This window comes from Pomacea canaliculata, linkage group LG6 (genome assembly GCF_003073045.1).
Source record: "Pomacea canaliculata isolate SZHN2017 linkage group LG6, ASM307304v1, whole genome shotgun sequence".
NCBI classification, from domain to species: Eukaryota; Metazoa; Mollusca; class Gastropoda; order Architaenioglossa; family Ampullariidae; genus Pomacea; species Pomacea canaliculata.
This window is the reverse complement of record NC_037595.1, coordinates 5,954,987-5,980,789: the sequence shown is the minus strand read 5'-3', so window position 1 is coordinate 5,980,789 and position 25,803 is coordinate 5,954,987. Positions and strand designations below refer to the sequence as shown.

At 42.0% G+C, this 25,803-nt stretch overlaps 1 protein-coding gene across 1 annotated transcript in view; it reads left to right on the top strand.

Annotated features, from left to right (window-relative positions):
* The first annotated feature begins 305 nt into the window (after nt 1–305).
* LOC112566568 (ras-related and estrogen-regulated growth inhibitor-like) overlaps nt 306–25,803 on the top strand; it is a 34,777-nt gene continuing 9,279 nt past the window's right edge. Inside the window, exons 1-2 of the mRNA XM_025242798.1 lie at nt 306–1,763; nt 20,165–20,221. Coding sequence (XP_025098583.1) covers nt 1,634–1,763; nt 20,165–20,221 — 187 coding nt within the window. The 5' untranslated portion in view covers nt 306–1,633. The remainder of the gene's footprint in view (nt 1,764–20,164; nt 20,222–25,803) is intronic.

Here is a 25,803-nt window from a genome sequence, read left to right as displayed (position 1 = left end):
ATCCCGTCCCATCCCACGGGATGTTTCCCATGGGATTCCCATGGTATTAACAATCCTATGGACAACACTGAAAACCACTTTTCGGCTTTTGTTCTATAATTCCTGCTACTTCACATACAATAGATGATTCAGAGGAAAGATTTAAATCCTTGATGAATGAAATAACAGTAAATTTATTTTGCAATATCAAGTATCGACTACCATGGGAAATACAAATGTGTGCTGTCCCATCCCATCCCGTCCCATGGGACGTTTCCCATGGGATTCCCATGGGATTCCCATTCCTATGGACAACACTGTTGATTAGACCGCCTGCTCTGTAGAGTCACAGTATTCTCAGTCCTTACTGTTTGTTACTCTATTTCTCTTTGCAATTTTATATTTGCCTTTTATTACTTATCAGTACTGTTGTTTATCCCTACGTCCTTCGTATTCTGTCCATATCTCGTTCTTGTCTCAAGCGCTGAGAGCATGCTCCTCCATGAACGTGGTCATGCGTTATATAAATGACGCGTTAATTATAATTATTTAATATATCAGTAATTCACGCACGCGCTGACCTACACACGATGTGTGCACATCCACCCACGCCGTTCCCCTCCCCATCGCCACACACGCATAAAATTATAAGCAACACACACAAACCGGAGAGAGAGAGAGGGGGCGGGCTTCATTTGTCTTTCGGGTGCCAAACAGACGCCTTCTTCTCCCTAGGTGCGCTGTCACATCCGGTAAAAGAATAAGCTCGCGAAAGCAAGGTGCACCTCGCGGGCACTGAAGTACGTAATAGATGCTGACATGCTGCGTGCGTTGCTCGAAGAGTCAGTGACACCAACAAACTAGACTTCGCCGCGATCGGTAACCGTAGTTATCTTTCTTTGTCGATCGCCGGGTGAAGACCGGGAAAGTTCTCTCTTCACACAAGTAATTGGGCTCGCGCAAGTACAGAGACTTAAGATGATCTAGGAAGGAGACTGCAGAGAACTCTTTGCGTACTATTTGACTTCCTATTTGCTGTATGATGAATATGGGGATATTGTTCGATTCGCTAAAAGATGAGTCTGTGTTGGGCTTAATACACCGTGATGCCAGCATGACAACACCGTCTTCAGGTGCTCAGGCGAATTGCTCGGAAAGCTTAAAAGGTCAATGGGCTCAAAAATAATCTTCTATTAGAAGCCAGAAAAAGTCTTTACGAAAAATAAAGGCTTGTTTTACACGAAAGCTGAGGAAGAGGCTCAAGGGAAAAAAAATATCGTTGGATAAGTGTGTGTGATGCCTATGAAGAAGCAATTAATACTTATGATAGGACGTGCGTTTGTTCCCTCAAGACGTGAAAATCAAAGCGCATTTGTAGAGAAAGAGAGAGTGAGAGTGAACGAGAAATAGACGAAAAAGGAATAGTTACTGTCGTCTAAAGATACTACGATAGAATCTCTATCCTTTCATATGCAGAAGAGCTCAGTCGCTAGATTTTGAGACATAGGAGTCGTGGTTAGTATAGTGTTAACTCCAGTAGGGAATTTGTGGTAGTGAAGTACAGTATTCTATTCAAGCTGGTCACTGAGACGATAATACTACTGACTTGTATGTGTGAGAAAGAGAAAGGCGGTGGCTCCTGGAAAGGCTAAGCATGGATTTCAGTCATGGACGACACAGCAACGGCAGCAGCACGAACAGCAGCAGCAGCAGCATTGGCAGCGGTGGAGGCGGCAGGGAAATCAACATTGCTGTGCTAGGATCTAAAGGTGTTGGAAAATCAGGTAGGATTACAGCGACTTTCTCTTATGACTTAAACATATCCTCTTGATGATGATGATGATGATGATGATGATGATGATGATGATGATGATGATGTGTACGAACTGCTTTTGGCTGTGCCCTATCGTCCTGGGCAAGTTAGGGTCATTCTAATTTAAGAAACTTAAATTTTTGCCAATATTTAAAGAGGCAAACAATCTAGAGGCACAAGAGTGATTGAATTTTGACATCACTTGCGGACATGTTTGTACTGCCGAATTCTCAGCAGCTGAGTGTTTTGATGCACCTCGCCTGCCTATTTTTCTGCTTTCGCTTGTACAAGTTCCTGAATGACAATGTGTTAATATATGACTAGCCTTTTAGAAGACTCAGAGTACTTTGATGGGAGTATTCATTATAAAAATAAATAAATATACATTTTCTTCGCCGTTTTCTCTCACTTAACTGCTCGCTTTTGAACATACAGTATTATCTTTAGTTTCCTCCATCGTTTCCACCCCTGATTACAAGACTTCTAGTCAGCCTGAAAGAATATGCAAACAGTGTCAGCTAAGAGAGCACTGCTTCTGATCAAGGTTCTTTTACTACTAATTGTTGTAAACAGCGATAGCGGCGATTTCGTGCGTGGAAGAAAAGGATGGTGAGTGTGAGAGAAAAGTAATCATTTAATTTAACAACTGAACTTAACGAGCCTTGAAAGAAAACTTTGGCAAAAAACAGAAAAGGGTTGTACAAACATTGTTCTAGAAAATTGGACATCTCGTGGGCCCTGAAACATTTCTGAAATTTATCCAATGACCCAAATCCTGCTGAACTTTAAGATCATATATTTCTTGCCCCAAACTATTAAAAACTCCTAATAATTACCAATACCTTTTTACCATTTTATGGCCATCTCCAGGGAAACCTGGTCATGATGCGAAATGAAGTGACGCTGTCAGTTATGGTGTCTGCCATGGTGTTCGTAAAATCTCTGGTTCTTTCTCAGGCTGTGACACATTTTCTATTCAGATTATCGCGACATATTCCTTGCTGTGGCCCAAAGCCACTACTCCTAGCGATTTTTTCGATCTCTGTGATCTCTACTAGTGGAGAGTCTCCGTACCCTGGTGGTCAGTGAGTTCAACTGTGGAGCAGAATGTCGTTGATTATTTGAGGGGAGGTAAAAACAGTGGAAGGGGAGTGTTTGACTTCACCTTCCTTAAGCCGTATGCTAAAGATGGTCAGCCACTTACATTCACTACGTTACTCTCCAAATGATGAAATGACAAATGACCAACTTTATTAATCCCAGTGGGAAGTGTGATCACTTACATAGTTTACTAAAATAAAGGCAGAACAAGTCCTTGTTAATAGAGAAGGATAAGGCATCAAAGAAACTTAAAACGCACGATCTTATATCTAGACCATTCTTAATATACACGTTCATCGTCACACCTCCGACACACACACACACCATTGTAAAGATAAGCAATAAGTCTTTCTGTTTTCTGATGCTTTTGACAAAGTAGGGCTTGCTGAACATGTCGAAAGAATCAAACTCATCATAAAGTAGAGAAGAGGATTGCGATCCATACCCACTTAGCAATCTAATCTTTGCTTATGTAGATTAACCCATTTCCTCTGCAGTATTTCAAACTTCACAGCTACGAGGATTCGTGTTATTTCTCTGGCAGCCCCGCAAAGGACTAGCGCTGGTTCTGACGATAACAGATTACATTATCAGGACGTTACAGGCGAATCGTCTAAACAAGGTGGGGGCAATAAGACTCATTGACAATCCCAAGCAGGAGCACTGATCGATCACCTTCGCTTTATGCTACATCCTATTCCTCTTTTCTCTCTCTCTCTCTCTCACTCACTCACTCACTCGCTGTATTTCAGTATGTATGAGGAAGAGTGTATGTATACGTGCGTGTGTGTGTGTGTGTGCGAGAGAGAGAACGCGCATTGGAGAGAGTGTGTATGTGCATGCGTGCCTGCCTCGTGAAGAATATCTCATCGGTCACGTTTGGTCGGTTTGAAATGAAAGTGTAGGATGAAATCTTCGTCGCTTTGTCATCGTGCTTTGATGAATGACGGTCAGCTGCATTATAGCGAAAACCAGGATAGAAACATCAGAAGACACAAACGAAACTAGCAGAAAGACGATGAAATACTGCAGATCATATATACTGTATCATCACGGGCCATCTGTGATTTGTCAACTACAAACCGCGCCTGCAGTTCCGCAAGATGTAGACCAAAGATACTCTCTTCTGCTCTTTCTATCAGTGACAAATCTCCGTCTCCTTCTTTCTTGCGTCCTGGAGCCGTAGTTACGAAGCAGAAGTAAAGTTACCCCCAGAGTTAGCTATGAACATGGTCCACAACTACGCTTACAGAGGAGTTGTTAGAGCTGAGTGGAGCTAAAGCTCACCCAGATACAGATGTATTTATAGTTTATAGCTACGGCTCGTGGTTGTTTGCGTATAATCATGTGCATGTAAACGCGGGCGCACGTGCTTGTGAGTGTAAGTGGTGCGTGTGTTCTCTAAGAGTGACGGAACTAACCATAGATACTCTCTCACCTCTAATATTTCATTGCCATAACAACATCTTAACCACACTGTAGGCAGGAAGCAGAGTGTAAACCTTTCCTGCCTACTTCCTACCTTTCCCGTTAGAAACCCCACCTGCTGCTATTTCTGCTTGCTGGTATGTGTCTGCTTTGCAGTCGTTTTCTCTATTTTCTGCCTCCAGTCTTCCCTCCTGTCCCTTCTCTCTCGCCCCCTCTCACATGCACACACGCTCAGATCTCTCTGATCTCACACATAATTTCTATTGGGATGTGGCAGTTGCTTAGCTGTGGCGTTGCTTCAGTTGCTGATTTGTCAAAAAATACAAACATCCATTATCCCTTCCTCTCGTTCTCTTGCCGAGAAGAAGAATCTCTATCGGCAAAGACTTTAATTAGCTGTTTTGTCCATTCCCCTCATGTAGACCTTTGCTCACGAAGAAATATCACCTGAACACTAGCGCACACCCTGCACGTGATAGATAGGGCCTGCACCAGGAACCTTTTAAGCCGGCAAGCCACAGGATAAGATTGATGATCTGTTGATAGGAAGTTGTAAAGAGTTATCTTGCCCGTGGAGATGATAGATGTCTATGTAACCAAAGTAGAATGACCACGGGCTTGCCTGCCTCTTTGTAGTTACGAAGCAAATGTAAGGTTCCTTCAGGGTCAACTACTGACCTAAGAATTGTATTGTAGTCTAGAGGAGACTGCGACTCCCTCAAAGCTTCCACTCTAGGCGACTACACAGTTCGCCTGACTCCTCCCGTCTGTACAGGACATCTACCCCGACAACAGTCTCTAAAGTCTTTCCACAACACACTCTTCTCGTGTCGGTGTGCCCATGAATAAAACTGCGCGTGCTCGCCGTTATGTCTCGGTAGCACGTCAGAATAATCTCGCGTTGGCGCCATATTCCCGCGAGAAGTTTCCAAACACTCCAGTGGACCTACAATTGATGTATACTTCTTGAGCACCAGGTGCCGATGTTTGCAACAACTTGTCAGCAACTCACCCAGAAACGAAGGAACATCGATGATTCATCCCTTTTGCATCAGGTCTAGAGGCACATCACGAACTTGTATTACTGGAATGCTGGAAGACGATTTTTTTTCCGGTTAACTACTAAAACTAGGAATGAGACTACAAAGGTTCCGGTTTAGTCACATTTCAGATTACTACTGAAACGAGGCATGAGACTACAAAGCTTCCGGTTTAGTCACATTCTTTGTGTAGGCTCACCGAGACTAACATCGGAAAACTTCGCAAGAGGCTAAGCGTTGGTCTTGGCAGACAGACTGCAATCCACCTATACACATCCGTGGCCACATTCACAATTTCCCGAGTAGCGTGCGTTCGGATATTAGTCGAGTCAAAACGATGTGCCCGATCACATTAGCACAAAACTATTTTAGACACTAAAGTGGAGATGTGTTTATAATAACAAGGCCGGTCACTCCCGCTCCTGCAGTCGCTCCACTGTTTGTCAATAGCAGGCTGCATTATTTCGAAATAGCACAATGATCAATGGTTGTTATTCATCTTCCCTTCCTTTCAGAAGAAATGGTAGATGTATTCCCATGGAAACAACTGTTCTGGCTGGATGCTGAGACAACAATCCAACTTCATTTGAATAATCAAGATTTATCAAAGGAAGTCTCGGCGATAGCGAAAAATAAAATTGCACAGCTTCCTGTATCGCACAATTTTTTCATGGCAATATACAGAGCGTGCACACACAACTCTTCACCTCTCTCTCACACGCGCGAGCGCGCGCACACACACACAGAGACACGCGCGCGCCATTTTATTTTTCAAAGCCTGCCTGTTTCTCGGCAAGTGTTTACCTGTGTCTGGCAGCAGGACAAACGTGGCCACAGTTCGCTAGAGCACGTTATTTATAGACGCACCGCTGTGATAACACTGTGACCCCATGTGGGTTGGACCCCGGAGGCCAACAACTGTTTACCTGCCGACACTTATGCGGAACTACATCGTATCAGACGGTAATGATGAAGCCGCTGCTTGTGATACGCACAAACCGACAACACACACATACACACATTCGTTATGCACGACTGTTTGTGTAGAGGTGGTAGTGGTTGTGGGAAAGGTGGTAAGGAGGGAAGGGACACAAACGAACTTTTTCTTTGACCTTCAACTTATTTCAGTATCTCCTGACGAAACTTAGGCAGCTCTTTGTGAAGGTGCGCTTTCCAACAGTCGAGGCCACGCGGTGCTGCTTCCTATGAACTGCAGTCCAAAACGATATGCACGTGCACTTAGTCTGAGACACAGAGTCTGGGCTACACTCTGCGAGAGAGCAAGTTATCTACGTGGTATTAACTGTAGGATTAAAGACTTTGTCTGCCAACCAGACGACCAGACAGCAGTAATCCTGCTTTTCTCAACTCTTGTTATCGGAATCTAGTGCTGAACAGCCAACGGGTAAACTTCGCATAACAGACGAGTAGACTTTTGCTAACTTTCGCATGAGAATCACGATATCAATGGCAAGCAAAAACCCAGATGTTTGTTTTATGTAATGCTTACGAAACTGACAAAACCTGGAGCATGTAACAGGTATCTCTGTGTGTGTGTGTTGAGGGGAGGACGTTTGTCAGTCACTATGCAAGTGCACAAGTACGACATACATGAAAACAAATGCGATCCCGAGACGAGATGTGAACCCAGGACAGCTGATCATCACTGTGTTGGTGACAAGCGCTTACTTCTTACGCCACCAAACCGCGTTGTCGCTCTTACATTGGTCATCGATGGCCATATCTTGCGATTCATCGTGTAATTTATCATTCTCACATGATTAAACCACAGGAATAAAGTCTTCAGGTCTACGTATATCCAATTACTTATTGGTCTAAATAATAATAATAATGATAAGTGTATAGCGCATTTTCCCCACCACCACCACCACACACACACACAGGTGAGCTCGGTGCTCTTTACGAGATACAAAGGACAGTAGGTAATGATTCTGTATGACCGAGAAGGGCATCACAATCAGGGAAACACACTCACACATCTGCACAGTAAACACTGTCAGGAACATGAAGGAACATGGGGGCACAGAAAGTGGAAAAAGTGACAGTCAAGGAAAACCGATTACATTAGGTTCCTCCCAAAGAGAAAGATTTTAATTCCAGACCAGTCATCATGTAGCGTCCCCAGTGAACGGAGAAACAGACAGGGCCAGGGAAAGAGAATGGGCGACAGCTGAACCTCTCCAGTTTGATAGGTGTGACAGTGGGAAAACCAGCTTAAGCAGAGCCAACTGATGCCAGCTTGGTAGGGCGCAGACATAATTCTCGAAAGACAATAATGTATCGAAAATTACTCAAAGGATCCTGACAGGCTAGGAAAGAATAATGATGAATCCAGTCCCGAAGATAGCCGCCACCTTCGATCCTTTTGCGCTCAAGTTTAAAAAGAGGCCATGAAGATCAACACGAACACGAGCCCATCCAGGATGCTGAGCGATGGGATACCCAGCTCCAGGAGATCTGCCATTGTACAGATGTTCCAGAGAAAACCAACAGAAAAGACCAGCCAAGCTTCCTTATCATGTCGCTTACCCTAGAAATGCTGCATTAGCGTGGACAGCAGCACTAGCGGGAATTTCACTACAACGAAGCCAAAGGCACCACTTGGAGCCGGCGGGCAAGTGAACACAACCCGCCATCAGATGTTTGGTCTGAAACGCCACAACAGGCCATCATCTTCCACCTGCGCACCGGACGCTGCTGACTGCGCGCACACCTGTACTACCTGGAGCTGTTATGAACCGAAAACTGCTCATGCGAGACAGGCCCACATACTACAGAGCATGTCCTGCAGCTCTTCCCACTACACAGTACACATACACAGATGTGGCCTCCAGGAAGCCACACTGAAAGAGAGGCTTTGGGACACCAAGGTGAACTTAGAAACAACAGCTTTCTTCGCCACAGAAGAAAATATTTGATAGGCACGGTCCCTGGTACACTAAAAATGAGAAAGACAATAGACCTAGATAAAGTGGTGCGGACGGAGGTAGATGTTGAAGCATATGTTCGGAAGCTATCGGGACCTTTCCGCGTTGAGCTATAACAGCAACGACATGGATATAAGATAGGCACAGAGAAAAATATCAGGAATTTTGTTCGTATACATTAAAAAACGGAAAGCTGCAATAACAACAATATAAAAACTGCCTTTTCCCATCGAGTGATGTCAATAATTTGTACAAATCCCGTTTTCCGCAGTCGCTGTTTGCATTCCGCCGCGTTGCTGCGCGTTCCGGTGGTTAGCGGTGGTCACAAGAGACTGGCATATAGCTATGACGACAAGTACATGGGGAATGTCAAGCAGGCATGAAGGGAAAGAGCGAGCAGGGAACCGGTGGAGATCTGGAACAGGGAGTTATCTTGAAGGGGAGGGACTAGAATGGTGCAGGCACCGAAAATAATACAGTGTCTGTTGCAGAGAAGGATCGTTTGTCGGTTTCTAAGAGAACTGCTATCTTATCAGAAAGAAAAGAAAGTGGAAGCAGAGAAAAAAAAAAGAAGCTCAACAAAAAACCGAGTACGAAAAGGGCGAGAAGAGAGGGAAGGATCGAGCGCGAGAACCGGAGAGAGCGGATAATGCTTCTGGCTGGGGAGGAAGAGGTAGTGTAAAGGTGAGGTAAAAACCTTTTGGACTGGAGCAGTGAACTTTAAGTGGTTCATCGTGTAAAGGCCACGACATGTGGAAGATGGAGACCAACCTCATCCTTTTGCTGCCTTTGATCTTTCGTGGTAAACCAGGTGACAGCGTGCTTGGTGGCCCTGGGAAACTTTCCAGTCACAGACCCTGGCGAGTCTCAGACCGGCGACCTCACGATGCGAAGTCAAGAGCACTCACCTCCAAGCTACTGACAATGCGGAGAGCGCCGAGTTTGAAGAACAGATGAGAGCTTCAAGAGATCGATGGACGAGATATAAATGAATAAGAGAAAGAAAGAAATAGAAAATGGGAGGTAAGAGAGCTTGAGGAGTAGGAGAAAAAAATGGGGGAAAGAGATATAATTCCATGTATTACTTTAAAAAGGGGAGAAATTAAAGTCATGAGGATTTAGATGTCAAAAGTATCCTCCTGAACAATCCTTTGGATCACTGACAATCCATTAATTTGCTACAAATCATTGTCTTTGCCATGTGTTAAAAATATACATTGTAAATAGGATTGCTTTACTTAAGCCAATGTGCGTGCGCGAGTGAGAGACTATGTGTGTCGGGCGAAGAATTTCTCTGCAGGTTTCAAGAGTACTTCTCCACACGACTTCAGAAATGCTACCTTAGTTAAACATTCCGTTCTATATCTGTGAGCCATCGTCAAAGTATTGACACTCCTGGGCTCCTCTTCCATCTCCAAAATGTAGCCATTTCACTTGACATTAGGCTGCTAAACACTAAAGCCTGGTGATACAGATCGTTGTCGTTGGTCTGGAATCTCCAGAAGCTGCCAACAGGAGATTGTTTTGCCACGCTGCATCGCTGTAGTCTCCTGGTACGTTAGTTTTTTCGTTTCCTCAACCGTTCGGAACGCCACTAGAAATGCATTATTCATAGTGATTCCAAAAGTAAAAAAAAAGAAAAGAAAAGAAAAAGAAAAAGAAAAAGAAAAACATTCATGTCTTGTCACAACCTCCCCACTCAGGCTTGCGACAGTAACAAGAAATGTTTCGTCTGATTGAGTCCGAGAATATCCAGACACTGTCATACAGGTAAACAAACACACGACACAGTCTTCGCGAAAAAAGTGCTATACTTTCACTTTCAGTAAAATCAGACTAGTTGCAGTACTGTTTTAGGCCTCTAACATTGAGTAAAAGCCAGCACTCCAACAGAAAGAAACATCCCACATTTCTGAATACTAGTTTTCAGGGACCATTTCAATGACTAATGAGTAAAAATTGCTTTTAATGTCTGAATTCAAATAAAGAGTATTTGTTTCATTTTAAAACAAATTATCGTTATTAAAGAATTTATGACCAAAGATATATATATATATGTATAAAAACATACTACCTTTAGCATACCTGTTTATACTTTTATGAACAAAATTGGCCATTTGTCTAATCAGTGGAATGAATGTGAACTATTAAACGAAAGAGAATGGTGCATTCAGATGGAGGGTCCTGAATTTCTCACATCTCGAACTTCATTCTTTTTAAGTCAGAGGTATAATGAAGGTTATATGACAAGCAGAGCCAGCCAGGTGTGTTTAATGAGTTGACAAAGCACTCGCAGTGTTAGTGATTGAACCTCCGTCCTCCTTTCAGAGCTGTCAGGGCGAGCTCTCGACAAACGTCAGCTGGTGAGGAATTGCGAACATCACGTAGACCTCTCCTGGCCACAGGTCTGATCAGCCGTTCGTTTTAACATCAACCGAGGCAAGAAAATATTGTCATAGCTGGCTCCCGGCATACGAGTAACGGATGATGATATCCCGCCAGCTGCACCAAACTGGTGCCACATTCAGAGAGAAACTTGGTGACCATTAGCTAAGTCAGAGGTACCTATGCACCTCGGGTCAGATGTCGAAAGTCTCGACTTTATAGCCATCACAGGGTCGTCACAAGGTAGCATGGCTCAGACGATGGCACACAGTCAAACAAAGTAAAAGAAAGATGGAGGGGAGAGAGAGTCAGCAGCAAAATATATTTATGGAAATAATTACTTCTGCTCTTGCGTATGTGGGGTACAGCATTTTCAATTTCTCTGCAATATTTCCTTCCTTGAGGGCGAAAATTATTTCGGGTCCTAACACGTTATTAAAGCTCCTTGAAGCTTATTCCGACTGTGTATTAACGTCAATGGCAGCTGCTTTATGACAAGCTCAGTGCACTGGAGTTTTCCATTAACGAAGCTTTCTAAATTGAATTTGACATTCTCAATAAAAGTCGCTCTTTCATCTTCGGTGCAAAAAGCACTTTAACTATTACAGGGGCAGGCAAGGCACAGTTTTGGTTCTGGGTCTCAAGTCTAGATGCAAAATTGCGTGTTTATAAGTTTCCTATGATGCACAAAATTATCCTTATCTTGTTCTTAATTTTTATTTTCTAACTAGCACTTATTTTTCTTTTTTTTTTTTTAAAAATAAATAGGGTGAGTTACCAAGTTTTCGCCTGAAGGGACTCAGATTTTATTAATTTTGACAACAGTGAAAAGCAATACAGATGTTTTCTTAAGGGGGCGTAGTTAAGAAGCGAGGATTATGAGTTGCCCAGGGTCAACACGTGTACAGACCCTGCGGACACTGCTTCATGTTTCTTTATCCTAGGACACCTTTGTTACCGCTCCGGTAGTAAAACATCTAGGGAGTCTGAATATCGCTTTATAACTTCGGAAACAAGACTCTTGTCCTTGAATTCTCCATACTGCTCCAGGGAAATGCCTTACTCTCGCTTCATAACTACGGTCACTGGAGGAAAACGAGCCCAGATACCACTCCTCGGTAAAGAGCGCTTAAATTATTAGCTGGATGATGCAGTTAACTGTGCAAAACATTGTTTTGTTGTTTATGCCTTGTTACTCCCCGCGGAGTATAGAGCCGCAACAACACCTCGCCAGCGGACCCGGTTTTGGGCAGCATCCCCTCAGTTAGCCACGTGTGGTTCCGACGTCCTTTGCCTGTACAAAATATACTTTAACAGATTTTTGCGACCGCTTGGTTGCTACGTTGCATTAGTGGCGGATATGGAAAGTGAGAGAGCTCCATTGCTTCGCTGCAAAGCGTGTGGCCATATGTTGTTGTTCTGGTGATACCGAGATCGCCTGAGGTCTGGCTTTCTTTTTTAAGATCTATGCTTTTTTTCTTATGAAATTTTTTCTACCTCCCCGAATCCACAAAAACGGAATGAAGTACATAAATAGTTAAAATAAGAAAAATAAAACAACTGATGACCTTCATAAGTTAATTACAATAGAAAAGAACAGTGTCAGAGCACAAACAGACAAAAACAAAGGAAAGAGAAGGTTCCAACCAGTCGAGATGTACTACATTCAGCAAGAAGCCTGTGAAACTGTATAGTGGCATGGGAATGAATGTTTAAAGAAGGAAACTGAGCTGACGATTTTTGAGGAGTAATTAACATCGCAAGGTTTTGTGTGTGGGGGTGGGGGGTGGGGGGATAGGGCTGAGGGTGGGGAATGAGTGGGAAGAAGACATGGCACTATTCAGGAGTTTTCAAGCCCAAACCTAAACGATACTGTAGTGAATGTATTGGGGCTCTATGATGCGAAGGGAGGCTCTGATTCATGGGGTTAGTCCACCCGTCGATGCAAAATGACAGTTTTGGTGACCGCTTGTGCATACGACTAAACCCCTTTCCCACCCACCTGCTGGCCCTGAAGGAATAAGTATTTACTTTAATAGAAAAGCTGTGGAAGTAGAGGGTTGGACTCCACCTGCCGTGCCCTAGACACATTTAACCACTCTACTTTCATAACTCTGCAGTCAGTAGGTTACTGGACACTTTTCCATTCTCTTTACTTTTTCTTTTATGTAAAGAAATGCGGACAAATGACTTATAGGATAGACATTCTAATCCCAATAACTTCTGGTGTGATTTTTAAATAGCACTCGTCTGTCCTTGTCACACGTAAGAATGGCCATGCAGACCACAGACTGAAGTGGAAAGGAATATTCCCTTCTCACTTCTTCCTCTTCTGTCCGTCCAGTCTCTCTGTTTTCCAAGCAGCAAAAACAGACGTGTACTGTTCTGTGGAAAATAAATGTTCTAGTCAAAGCATAGGAGACATGGAGAAACTGTGTAAACAGCAGCCCGTCAACAAAATTTGCGAAGCATTCAGGTAGACATGAAGAGTTGACCTAGTTCTGGCTGTTTCTTGCAGCAATTAACTAAAGTTTGCTAAGTGACACACCAGCTGTTTATAAAAACACGTGAGCACAGGCTTGGCAAACCTAGATGTATCTAAAAATATCCGGCGTCGTTGCTTCGCATTTGTCTTGTTACAGACTTCGTCCTTTTGATTATGTAAAGATTATTAAAGATGATAGTGGGGTGGAATTTTGTTCTAGTGAGTGCGTATATCGCAGAGCAAGATACTTCCCAAAATCTGTGTAAACAACCCCCTTCCTTTCTCAACATACACACATACAAGCACAATCATGCACAGAAAAGGGTCAACAACGCAGACAATAGGATTGCAGGTGGATTGTACATCTAAGTTGTCAATGCCTCAGTTACTGGGTGTATCTGTCACGATGTGATCATGTGTCAAGAGTTGGACGTGTTTCTGTCCATGTTGGTGTTCGTATGCATGCATCTCGAGAACGGAAGGACATGTTTATCCATATTTTGGGAAATAGTATCTTGCTCTGAGAGGTATCACTAGACCTTTAAGCAGATGATGAAGATTATCATCGTTAAACACACTGGCACACAGCATAAACAGGTAGCGGACAACATATGCACTGTTTTATTTCTTCCTTCTTTTCTCTCGTTTCTTCCCACGATAAAGCCTTAGCGTGCAGTATGAAAACAGCTAATGCTTTTATAGAAAATAGAATCTTTCCAGACTATTGAGCGAAAACACCTACTGCAGCTTGATAAGGTTTGAGACGATGGATAAATAAATAAATCCCACCTGCACAAGCCTGTGCACTGACTGCCTGGGAATAACAGGCATTGGGCAGGAACCAGACAAGCTGAGATCATAAGTCTCAGTGACAGGTAGTGTATGCCAGTGTTAAATAGAAATGGCATTTTGCTTTCCTCAATTAAATCGGCTGTTTAGCATTTATGCACAGCACACTTCCATGCAGAGGAACAAAGGGTACCCGGTAGTGTAGTGGTTAAAACTCGTTTGTCACCACTACAGTGAGCGGCTCAGGGTTCATATCTCGTCTCGGGACACTCTCTGTACGTGACATCTGTTCTCATGGCTGGCCGTCGGGGTTTTTCTCCTGGAATTCCGGTTTCCTCCCTGCTCCCTTTCCCCCATAGTGCAAAATCGCTGCAAGGTTGAAGCACTTTCCTGCTCAATAAGCAAACAACCATGCAGAGGAACCATGTGTTGAAAGACTTAGTGGTGCGCAACAAAATGTGGGTTAGTCTTATCATATATTTCTCTTCCTATTTTCTACATTTGTATAAATCGTGTTTGTACCAACGGTGACCAATTCCATCCCAATCCTTTTTAGTGAATTTGTTGTATGGGTTAGTCAACGTGATTTTTGATGACAGTCCAGTTCGGTCTTGTGCGTGCTCAATACAACAGTCAAGCTAAAAAAGGTCATTGAACCCACCCAAAACATGCGTGCAATTGCAACACATCCATTTGACAAGGCAGAATTGAGCTGAATAAACCATGCATTTCACGTGCAAGCCCTTGCTATGCATCATCTGTTTCCGGCGATGTTTATGAGACTTTCATCGCTGTCTGTCGTCACAGGTCATGTGGTGCGGCAAAGCTATGCAAGGCTTCAGTGCCGGCTTACAATCAAGCTCTTGATGGAGTTCGCCTGGTGTATCGGGCGATCTGGCCAGCTTATGTCAGCGCGCTTTCCGTGCAGTGGCGAATGTAGAACAAACAACAAAAAAAAAACAAAAAAAAAAAAAAAAAAAAAAAGAAAATGCTCAAAGAAAGTGTAAATGAAGACGTTTATAGTTTTTCAACTGCTTTTTTACGGGATACATGTTAAATGCGTTGGACGCATCCGCTCATTGACCTTTCCATTTGTCCTTACATAGGGACACTTGCATACATGCAGACAGTTGAACATCTAAAATATATTGTGAAAGTAAAGCTAAGCTAATGCTCTGTTTAGTGTTCTAGTTGGTTTTTTTTTTTTTACTTAGATCACACCAGACGTCTATTAAATTGTCTAGCTTTTTTCTCTATTAGCAAAGGTTGAGTTCTACAGCCCTCGTATATGGTTTTCTGTTCATAAACGTGCCCGTAACTTAACAGTCAGAGATTTGCGACTTTTAGGCCTAACCCTGAACTCTCTTTATCTCTCCACACACACACACATTTACACGTACTTGTGGACGATCTAGAACAAGTCTAGACAGAAAAAAACCCACACACACATGTACATGCTTTGTACAGATTGAGTCCAGCAACAAAATAACATCACATGTTAACGGCAGGATTTCAGAAGATGTCAGCGAATAAAGAAAGAATAATGACTTGAAAAAGTAGAAACGATCGCAAATCCAGTATTCATATTTTTTGCAGAAGAAAAGATAAAACCTATTCTAATAACTCGATAGCTTATTGTAAAAAGATCAACAATCCTGGTTTACTGCAATTTTTTAATAATTGTTGAAGACTTTTGATGTTTGACGATTTTAAAAAGTCGTCAATGGAGGTAGTGTGTCTAGCTGCACTAGGGGCGTCAATGCTGAATATAATATGCTTTCATCTGGCGGCAGCTTTCAACGCTTTGCTTATCACAGGTGCACCTGGAGCACGGGTGGGTTTAAAACAGAATGTGCTGTAGACCTGTTGTTTTTAAAAGGGTGATAATAGACAGGAGGTGGTGATTATTTGGTGCTGATCTTTCGCATCGTCAGCTGCCGTACACACGTCTTTATCTCTTGCTTTTTTCTATCGTTCAACCCATTTTCTTTTTCTTTTACTCGGTTTCATTCATTTTCATTCATGTATTTGGAATTCTCCTTTTTCTCTTTCTGTGTGTCTGTTCTTCATTCATTCATTATTTTCTTCTGCTTTTCTCTTACTGGCGTAATTTAATGGTTACATTTACAGCATTTTAATAACATTACATTCCTGACATTCCTGAAGTCGAGAAGAAATACAGAAAATGAAAGTTCTTGTCCACTTCTATCACCATCATATCACTACCACCACAACTACTACCACCTGCACCAAACTTCCAGCATTCGAGTAAGTACACACAAAAAGTAAACACATTTTCAACAATCCCCTTTCCCCAACAAATCACTGTTATATTGAGAGCACTTAGGAATCATATTATCTGCAACTGCGCTATCTAATTTTCCCCCATGAAAAATAAACAAATTTCTGTTTTGTCCGTTTTGCATGCCAAGGAAAATAAATCCACCCTTTTTATGTGGAAAGCAGTCATTTGGTTTACTTAAACACTTGATCAATCAGGGTGTTTGGTGGTAAAGGAGGCAAGAACTCTCCCCTTCACAGCACTGCGGCCGTGACCGTGTCGCTAGCCAGCTTATTTGTAAACCGTAGAAGGGTTTTTGCCGTAGGTGTCAGTGTAGATAAGTAAGGTGAAATGTCTCGACTGTCAGGCTGAAGGAAAAGGAGATATAACTCTGCGGGTAGTGTCTGCAGCTCTGTGTTTGTTTTCCATACTGCGTGTGAGGAGCGTGGGGTATGGGAATCTGAGGAAGATGAGGGGAGGAATGAAAGGGGCGAGGAAGAGAAAGAGGTTAGGGAAGGTTCCGTGATGTCGCAGCTGTTGCTGGCGGTCTATTCCAGCTGCTGTTTCTTGCTCTTAGTCCGCAGCTGCTATGTACTGTACTTGCTTGAAGTGCAACGCGTCATATACACGAAGCGACAGAACAATGGCCTTTACCCTGTGTGTCAGGATCCGAACTTGACTGCTCTCCTGTGTTGCACTGTTGTTATATTCTAGATTACCGTTTATTTTGTATACTATATGTGTCTATATTGTTCATTATGTAAAGTAATTTCACTTTTATCTCTATCTTTTTCGGTACCCTAATGTTAACAATTTTTTGGGTTTGTGAGGTTGTATTAAAACTGTTTAATAAATATAATATCTTGGATATTTAACTTATTTTATGTATATTTTGAATAGTGTGTCAAAGCTCGGAATTAATGTTTTATTTTGTTCAAAACCAGGCGATTGAGACATTTTTTGTTGGTAACAGTCTACTTTGTTTCTTTTCTTTTGAATTTTTTTCCCTTAAACATTGTTTTGGATTTGGATAGGCTGCTACCATCTCGTTACTGCTTATCCATCTCATGCTTATTCATCTGGTCTTATACGTCATGTCAGGTAGGTGTGAAGTTTCACAGTGTGGCTAAACAAGAAACAAAACCACACCAGTGCATTTTTTTATTTTATTTATTTTTTTTTTTTTTTGCGAAGAACATCGTATAGACATTGCAACTTTCACATTCCCATTTTTTTTTCTCAGCAAGATACCCGCACCCAAGATCAATGTTATATCGCTAAAGTGGCTTTTTCGGGGAAAAAAGATTTCATCTTTCGGACTATCTCAAAGTTATGGGGCGTGATAATTGCAAGGAGAAAGCTGCAAATGGTTTGTTTTATGTGTAATATTTTTCTGATCCTTACTTAGTACGTAGATTAGAAGTAATTGTTTTCGTAATTATTAGAATTATGTCGTTGACACATTCATCATCATCGGCGTTGATTTCTTCTTCATCCTCTTACCTCTTCTCTCCGTCCGACTCTGTGATGTCGATAAGTGTGAAAGTTATCTCTAGAGTTGTGTCTTGTAGACGCCTGCTTTACAAGCATGCTACACCTCATCCCGTTTGAAGTGGAGAAGTACAAGCACGGCAAGCTGGGCCTCGATGGCGTGATGATAAGAGTCGAGTGCACTGCACACGATGCTGTCCTCGGTGATATAGGAGGATGTTCGACTTTGTTTGGGGGAAGGTGTGGTCAAAGTCGATGCTGACAGTGAACAACGTTGACTTTCTTGCCTCCTTAATATCTTCTTTGAGGGGGCGTCTGCTCTTCTTGTCCCCTTAGTTCCTATACCACTGGTCCTGTTCTACTATTTTTTGTGCATCCAGTTGGTGGGCGAGAAAATGAAGGCCCTGACATTTATTACAACGAATGTATCCAAATCATACAATAACTGATTTGTTAAACCTACAAAATCAGTTGAAGCTGAGCGTTAATTTGAGCAGGAAAAAATAAGACAAAGTGATTTTTGCAGGTAAAACTAGATTAAAGTGTTGCTTCAGCTTTGGTAGACAAAATTAGATGAATATCTGTCCCACCTTTAGCAGAAGAAACTAGCAAAGAGTGTGGCCCAGTGTTAGTAGATAATACTGTATGTCCACCAACTTCAGCAGACCAACAGATGTATGATTGCATGGTCCTGCAAAACGGTCTTTTGTGGCATAGTTGTGAACTGGAGGTGATCTAGGAGCCGGAGCCAATATGGAGTCCTCTAGCTGAAAAGCAGGTGCAGACCTCGGCAGGTAATCTTAAGGTTCTCGTCTGGTCTTCGAGGGTTCCAGTTACTTGGGGTTTAGCTATGGCTCAGATGTAAAGCAACCAGAGGCAGTCAAGTTCGGATCCTGACACACAGGGTAAAGGTCATTGTTCTGTCGCTTCGTGTCTGTGACGCGTTGCACTTCAAGACTCACCTGACCAGCCTCCACTGATGGTCGTGTAACAGGCCTTTTGCCTTAGCCTGAATGACTTCGTCCTCATCACTCTGGTATATTATCTAATGGCCCGCAGAGCCGCATCGGTTGCCCTCTGGGTACATTTGTGGACCGCATGCAAATGCTCTTAGCATGTAGATGGTTTCCCTGTGGGATCTGCTTTTTGACGCCGGGCGAAATGATTTAGATATTTTTGATATCCAGAAAACAGAACTGCAAGGTTCACGCTAATGTCTTTGAACTTTCTTCGCCTTCGGTAGAAAATTAGAATTGCTGAAAAACATTAAGACGTGCGTCACTCCACACCCACCCTCCCACTCCAGGTGCAAGATCATCCTGACAAGTTGAGTTGCATCCTGATGCATCTTGCTGAATTACCAAATATCTTGCAGTCAGAATAAACGAGCGTTGTGTAATAGAACAGATGAATAGATAAATGAATGCTAAAGCAAGTGCTTCCTTTACTTTGTTTATTTTCTCTCTCTCTTCTGTTCTCTCTCTATCTTTGTGCCCAAGGAGATTTAAAAAAGTTATCTGACTCAAAGACTGACAGAAAAACTGTTTGTGAGGTAATCGTGGAGTCTGTTATGTAGGCAGAAATCAGAGATGAATAAAGATGATTCGGTGTAAACAAGAACACTTTTAACCTGAAAGGAATTTATCACAAACATTAATAGCAGGTTTTAAAGGAACTCATTTACCTGTGTTTCTTTCTTAATCTTTTGATAAATAATCATATAAGTCTTTAAAATAAAGAGTTGCTTTGGCTGCTTTTTAAAATCTTTGGCATACGACGTGTAAACATGGAAAAAATAAAGACCCCTACCTTGTCGGCCTAATCTATTAATGCTTTGTATCTGAACAGATTATGTTACTTGAACAGCACGTTGCTTGATGAAAGCCTAGATAATTACAATTCTAGAATTGAAGTTCAGTGAAAACTACCCTGTACTCATCAAAGATTTTGCGTTCAAAAATTCTGCAGTTGTTTGTTCTCGCCCATCTTGTAGATAAGCTTTAAAGATGAACATATTCTACTTTGACTTGGTTAACTTCATTAAGATATAGCTCCGATAAGAAGTCTCAAGAAAGAAAAAAATACTCCCACTCCTCGAGATATGGCAAAAAGAACATTTCACTTCGGTAGTCCTTACAAATTTACTTCTATTTGAAGCAATGAGTGAAAAGATAACAAAACATTTTATTGCGTGTTTTTTGTCTAAACTCAAAAGTAAAGATTAAACAGAAAGAAAGTGGTTTTTGATGCTTAAAAATGCTTGTAACTCAGCCTATTTAAAACCAATCTTTGAAATGTGATACGCTAACATATCAGTTTACCTGTGTTTATCTGTTGAAGGTTTGTACACATATGTTTACTTATGTTTAACTGTTGATGGTCGGTTCACAGCATGACCAGCTGAATTATGTTTACCTGTTGCAGCAATCATTGTTCGGTACCTCACGCGGCGTTTCATAGGAGACTATGATCCAGAGATGGGTGAGTCCTTCTTCTTCCATTTTTTTACCTTCTTTAATAGCCACAAATCTATCATCCGTGTTTCTTAGTCTTTTCCAATCTTCAGTCTGCCATCGGTTAGTTCCGTTCCACTGGGTTACTATTATACAACTTACATTACTATCATCTTTTGAAGTTGTTAACCAAAACAGAACAACAAATAACATTGTGAGAGATTTCCAAAGCAGACACCAGCAAAACAGAAAAAAACCACTCTGTGGATGATTTACAGACAGTACAGAATTTCGCTTAGAGCAAGGAAACGGGACCATGGTACTCTTCTCCTTCGTTTTCTGCACTGGCTACTTATCCGTTTTCGCATTCAGTACAAACTGTCTGTGATGTTTTAATTTCTTTGCAGGCTCCTGCCCTGACTATTTCTCTGAACTTTTCTCCCCTTACTAAAATGACAGACAACTCCGCTCTTCCTCTCATGGCCGTACCCTCACTATTCCTGTTTTCAGAGCACCATGTGATCACCGTATTTTTAGTTACTGTGCTACGAAACAATCGAACTCCCTTCCCTGACATATCCGATACCTACCCACCATCGAATCCTTGGAACGTGAATAAAAATACATCTGTTTCATGAGCATTACTCATTTATGGCCGTCCAGTCAACAAAATGCTAGTCCATTCTCTAAGCCTCTTTTTTCACGTATTTTTCGTCTAATGATTAGTTGTCAATAGTTGTGATTATAGTCTATTGACTCTCCAACTGCTTGTCTTCCTCGGCAGGCTTATGATACTCTCCATCCTTGTTGTTTGTTTCCTGATCCCTCTTTGCGTCTTCTATGCTTGTCTTTTATTTGATTACTTGTCTGCAATGTTGTTTCTCCTTTTTTCCTTCGTATGCTGTCCATGTCTCCTCCTCGTCTTAAGCGCTGAGAGCATTTCCTAAATGAACTTGATCATGGGATAAATAAATCACACGCTGTTTATTATTATTAACCAAAGAAACGCCATATTCTTGTGAGGTTTTAACCAAAGCAAATCAACATTAGCAGCAGCAAAAATAAAGCTGCTTTTCATGAAGGTAAAACACAAACAGACGTGTTGAAACATCCTGTTAATTTGACTCAGAGTGCACTTTACCCTTCCTTTCTTCATCCACGAGTTCGAGCAAAACGTTGGCGCCCATCAAGCCAAGCCTGTGTTAAATGCGTGGAAGGCGGAGGAGGGGGGATGATGGTTGTTTTGCTCGAGCGTGTTTGACGATGTTGGACAACAACAGGAAGTCTGCCTATTCCCACGAGCCCACATGCCGCGTGCGTTTATGGCCGTCATGCACTTGGCCGCACAGGTGTTTGCAGCAGGCGCTTGCAGCTTGTGGACATTTCGCAGATCTTCGAGATAATAAATTTTGCACTTATTTAGTAGCAACAATTTTAAGCTAAATCCCATCATTGCTTTTGCTTTTGGCTGCATATGAACAACAAAGCACTTTAGACTGCAGTGAGAGCTGCACGCGTGTTTTAACGAAGATGAACGAAAGTTCAAAGAAAGTCCAGTCCAGTTCATTCATTGTTACTCCTCGAGATGCATAGGGCCGCAAAAGAAAAAAATATAGAATCATTTACCATCTAATTTTAAGGCATTCAGTTATGCTTATAGCAACTTTAAAGATTGCCATGACCTTTAGGCATGTTTCTACAGAGAAGATCAACCTGAAAGGACACAACAGTCTACTAAAAAAAAGAGCGGAGTATATTTGTTACGAAAGGGATGTTTCGGGGCAGACTAAAAGAAAGTATTGTGTGTCTTTGACGCAGCGACCATCACACTGCTCATAGCACGGGTTTACATTAGGTTTGTCAAAACGCAAAATACCTTTGTGTGTGTGTGTGCCCGCGTGCGCGTGCTCTTAAACAACACGACCCTTTTTGCACTTTAGCTCCCTTTACTGTTTGCTTTGATATTTATTCTTTTTTTATTTATCGATATAAATGTCATTATACAATTTCTGGAACCCTTGCTGTTATCATATTTGACCATAGAAAGTGTTTTTATTTAGGTACTTCTTTCTGCATTTCTGTTTCAACACCTGAACACGTCATTGCATTTTAGTATTCTTCTGTGCTTGTCCTCGTCACAGCTTGTGAACACGCCAGTTGGGCTAGATCATTTGGCATTATCAACTTTCTTTTCTTATCATTCTCCTCCCCACCAATTTTTATGAACGTTCTCTCTAGAATGGCATAAAAGGTTCGTAGGTTAATGGATCTTGTCACTATGAACGCAAGATAAATGTGCCAATATTCTTGGCCTGGCAGACATCTCGTGAAATGTGTGAGAAAACTCATAACTGTAGTGACGTAAGTGGTACTGGCACCTATGTCACTGCTGGTCATATCGTCCCTCGTCTACTGACGCCACCACACACACACAAGCACTCATAAGAGGGAAAGGTATGTTCATCTACACACACGCTCTTCACAACATAACACTGAGTCTTCTACAGCTGCGCTGTTCTCGCACTCACCTGCAAAAAATCATTAGGTGTAGCATCTTCACGGCCTGACCTCATCCTCACCACTCCTAACCGAGTCTCACAACAATTGTTAGCTGTGAGTGCCAGGGAGGAGAGGCCAACACCACAGCATATCTGGCATGGCGAGACGACAGGATGGCCAAAGTATTCCGTGAACGTCAGACGGTATGAAGCATATCGTGGGCAGGCAGATAAGACTGTCAGCATCATGTTCGGCAGCTAGGTCTTAAATTCAGTCCACAAATAAAGCCCTAAATGCACACAGTTTCTTGGGCTAGTCACAGAACACCAAGGTGCAAACAAAGCATTTATCTTAACTACTTATCTTTTACTATCCTGCTTTACCTTAGCCGTCCAGTTAGCTCTTAGCAATGTTTTGTGCATCTGGCCCCAGGTGTTGATGCATCTCGTTAGTTATCTGGGGCTGTATTTGAGACTTTTTATATGGGACTAAATCTGTGTGCTTTATTACTTTAGAAATGTATTTCTCCATTCAGTCTTTACTGAAAGTTATTTTCTAGTGTGTGCTGTTGCTTAGTCTGAGACTTTTTACGCTCCCTTTATATACCCTGTGCCTTATTGTGAATAGTTTACAGTTTCCGTGAAGGCCCCAGGCTTGTGTTGTTTCCCATTGTTTCTGTCGAAAGGCGTGTCCTCCCATCTTTCTCTCTCCTCTAGCTGCAGGATTGATAATAATTATAATCGTGTCCGTGGAAGTTTTGATCTTTCTGCGTGTGATGTGTCTTGTGTCTCGAGAACAGCAGTCGTTCCCTCAGCTTTTGGAATTTACTGCATCAACCCAGACACTTGATAAAATATTTGTATTATACTCTGATAAAGTTTTAACTGACCGGAGAGCAGTTTACTGTGCTTACACCCCGGTATAAAAACTAGCTTCTGGCTGAGAGCTGTAAGGTTTGTATTTACAGCAATCAATCAGCTGTGCCACAAACAGCCTGATATTGGTCGCAGTCGTGGGTAATGACGACCACATTCGTTGGCCATCATCTAAACAAGAACAGCGCCAGACTTAGAACAACTTCACCAGCATCACAATTTACGAGCTTGTTTAATTTCACCTGTGTTTAGGCACCGATGGATCACTAAAGCCAGTGACGTGTTTGCCGCTCTGTCTGGGTCATGGAGGCACTCAGGTATTGGCACGTTCCACCTGGAGATATCTCGCAGGACAGATGGAATATTCTGGTACAAACAGGTTAAAGACCAGCCCGAGCGTAGGCTGATTTCCCAACCCCAAATTACTAAAGAATGAGTTTGTTTGTTTGTTTGTTTGTTTTTGTTTGTTTGTTTATTTATTTTTGTCCGCGAGTTCCAAACGCAAGCATAGATGATCTAACGTGTGTACAGAGAGTTTAAATAATACGACCAATCAGCATATGGTTTCAACTTTTCCTTGGGATATAATCTTGACCAGGTGTAAGGAACTATACTCAGCTGCTTGGGAAAAAAGGCTGCACGGGTTGGTTTTTAACAAAGTATGGGGAGGGGGTGAATTTTCTGTGCTGTTAGACATCCCTGCGGCTCCATTTGCCCTAACACTGGTGCACTCGCTCATCAAATAATCTGTGTTCATTTACAAAGTAAAAGCTGCTTTCATCTTGTAAGATCCTTGCCCTTTGGATCACGGTTCAGTCACCTCGCACATCTGATCCACGCATGTTCTACCTCCATATGTTGTGGATAACGTCTTTCAACTTACATTCACCTGCCAGGCACGGTCTGTTCAAAAGAACTAATGCAGTAAGATGGCAAACTTTATTTGAGTATATATTTTGCTATGGGTTTCTACTGTGACCAGGCTATATACAACTACATTGGGGAGGGGGGGAGACGTCCTCCTCAAGTGTTTACGCCATCTTGGCAAAAAAGCGGTTGGTGCAACAGTTCTTGTGTGTTTTCGCCATCTTGAAAATTATCATCCCTCCAGCAAAAGAGTTCCTTAAGGCTGTAAAGGAAAGCTGAGGGAGAACAAATACAAAGTTTAATATCCTTTTAATGAACGTGACAAAAGCACTGCACCGCTGCAGTGTGAGGACCAACAATGTAAAGATGTAAATCGAAGAAGTTTCAGGTGCTAATACCTTGTCTAGAACATGTATTTCAGTGTAGTGTCTGACAACGTCTATGTCGAGCAATAATGACAGGTCACAAAGAGAACTGACAAATCTACAAGCCTGTCGGTTATATAGTAGGTGTACTAGCAATGGTGGGCTATACCATGATACAATTAGGGGTCAGTCAAGTAACGGCGTGGGTGCCTCAGCTATTTCTTCTATCGGAGACCGAGGCGCATGTAACTATCAGAGGCACATCCGTTGCCCTAGGTATGCTGTACTTTCTCTCAACATCTACAACTCTACAGGTAAACCGTACGCCAGACGGAGACCTTTAGATTATCAGCCGATGTCTTACACCTTCGCTTGTTTCTATTTACACCGCAACACTTCCGGTCCACAGCTAACACTGAGGTTTTATAACTAAGGCCCCAAAAGAGAAAATTGCGAACACACAAGTTATGTCATTATGTCCAGTCTGCACATCACGTCCGAGTCACATAAAACACAGCCCAGACTAAGGTTTAAACTGAACCTTTATACTGATATAAATGGTGTTTGCCTGAAGAGCATAAAAACAAACAAATAAAAACAAAAACACCACAGAAACTTTTAGAGGACAATAGAGAACATCAATAATAACAGTTTAAAAAACAAGTATAATAGACAAATGGACAAATATTTCAGTAAATGAGCACAGCAAAAATAATTGAAAGAAAAAAGAACGACAGAGACCTTAAAATCTTATTTGAATGCTAGTGTTTTCAAAGATGAACGTGTTTTCAAAGATGAAAGAGGTGTTAAGTAATATTTCATTTTCTCTCTGAAGACAACAGTTTTTGCTCTAATCATTATAATTTTCAGGAAATGCTTTAGCTGATATTTGCATGTTATACAAATAGCACTCCTCAATTTTTGCCATATTTTTTTATTTTTCAAACACAGAAGTCGGTAGCTTAAAATGTTTTCTTTGTTTAAACTTTATTTTCGGTCAGTTA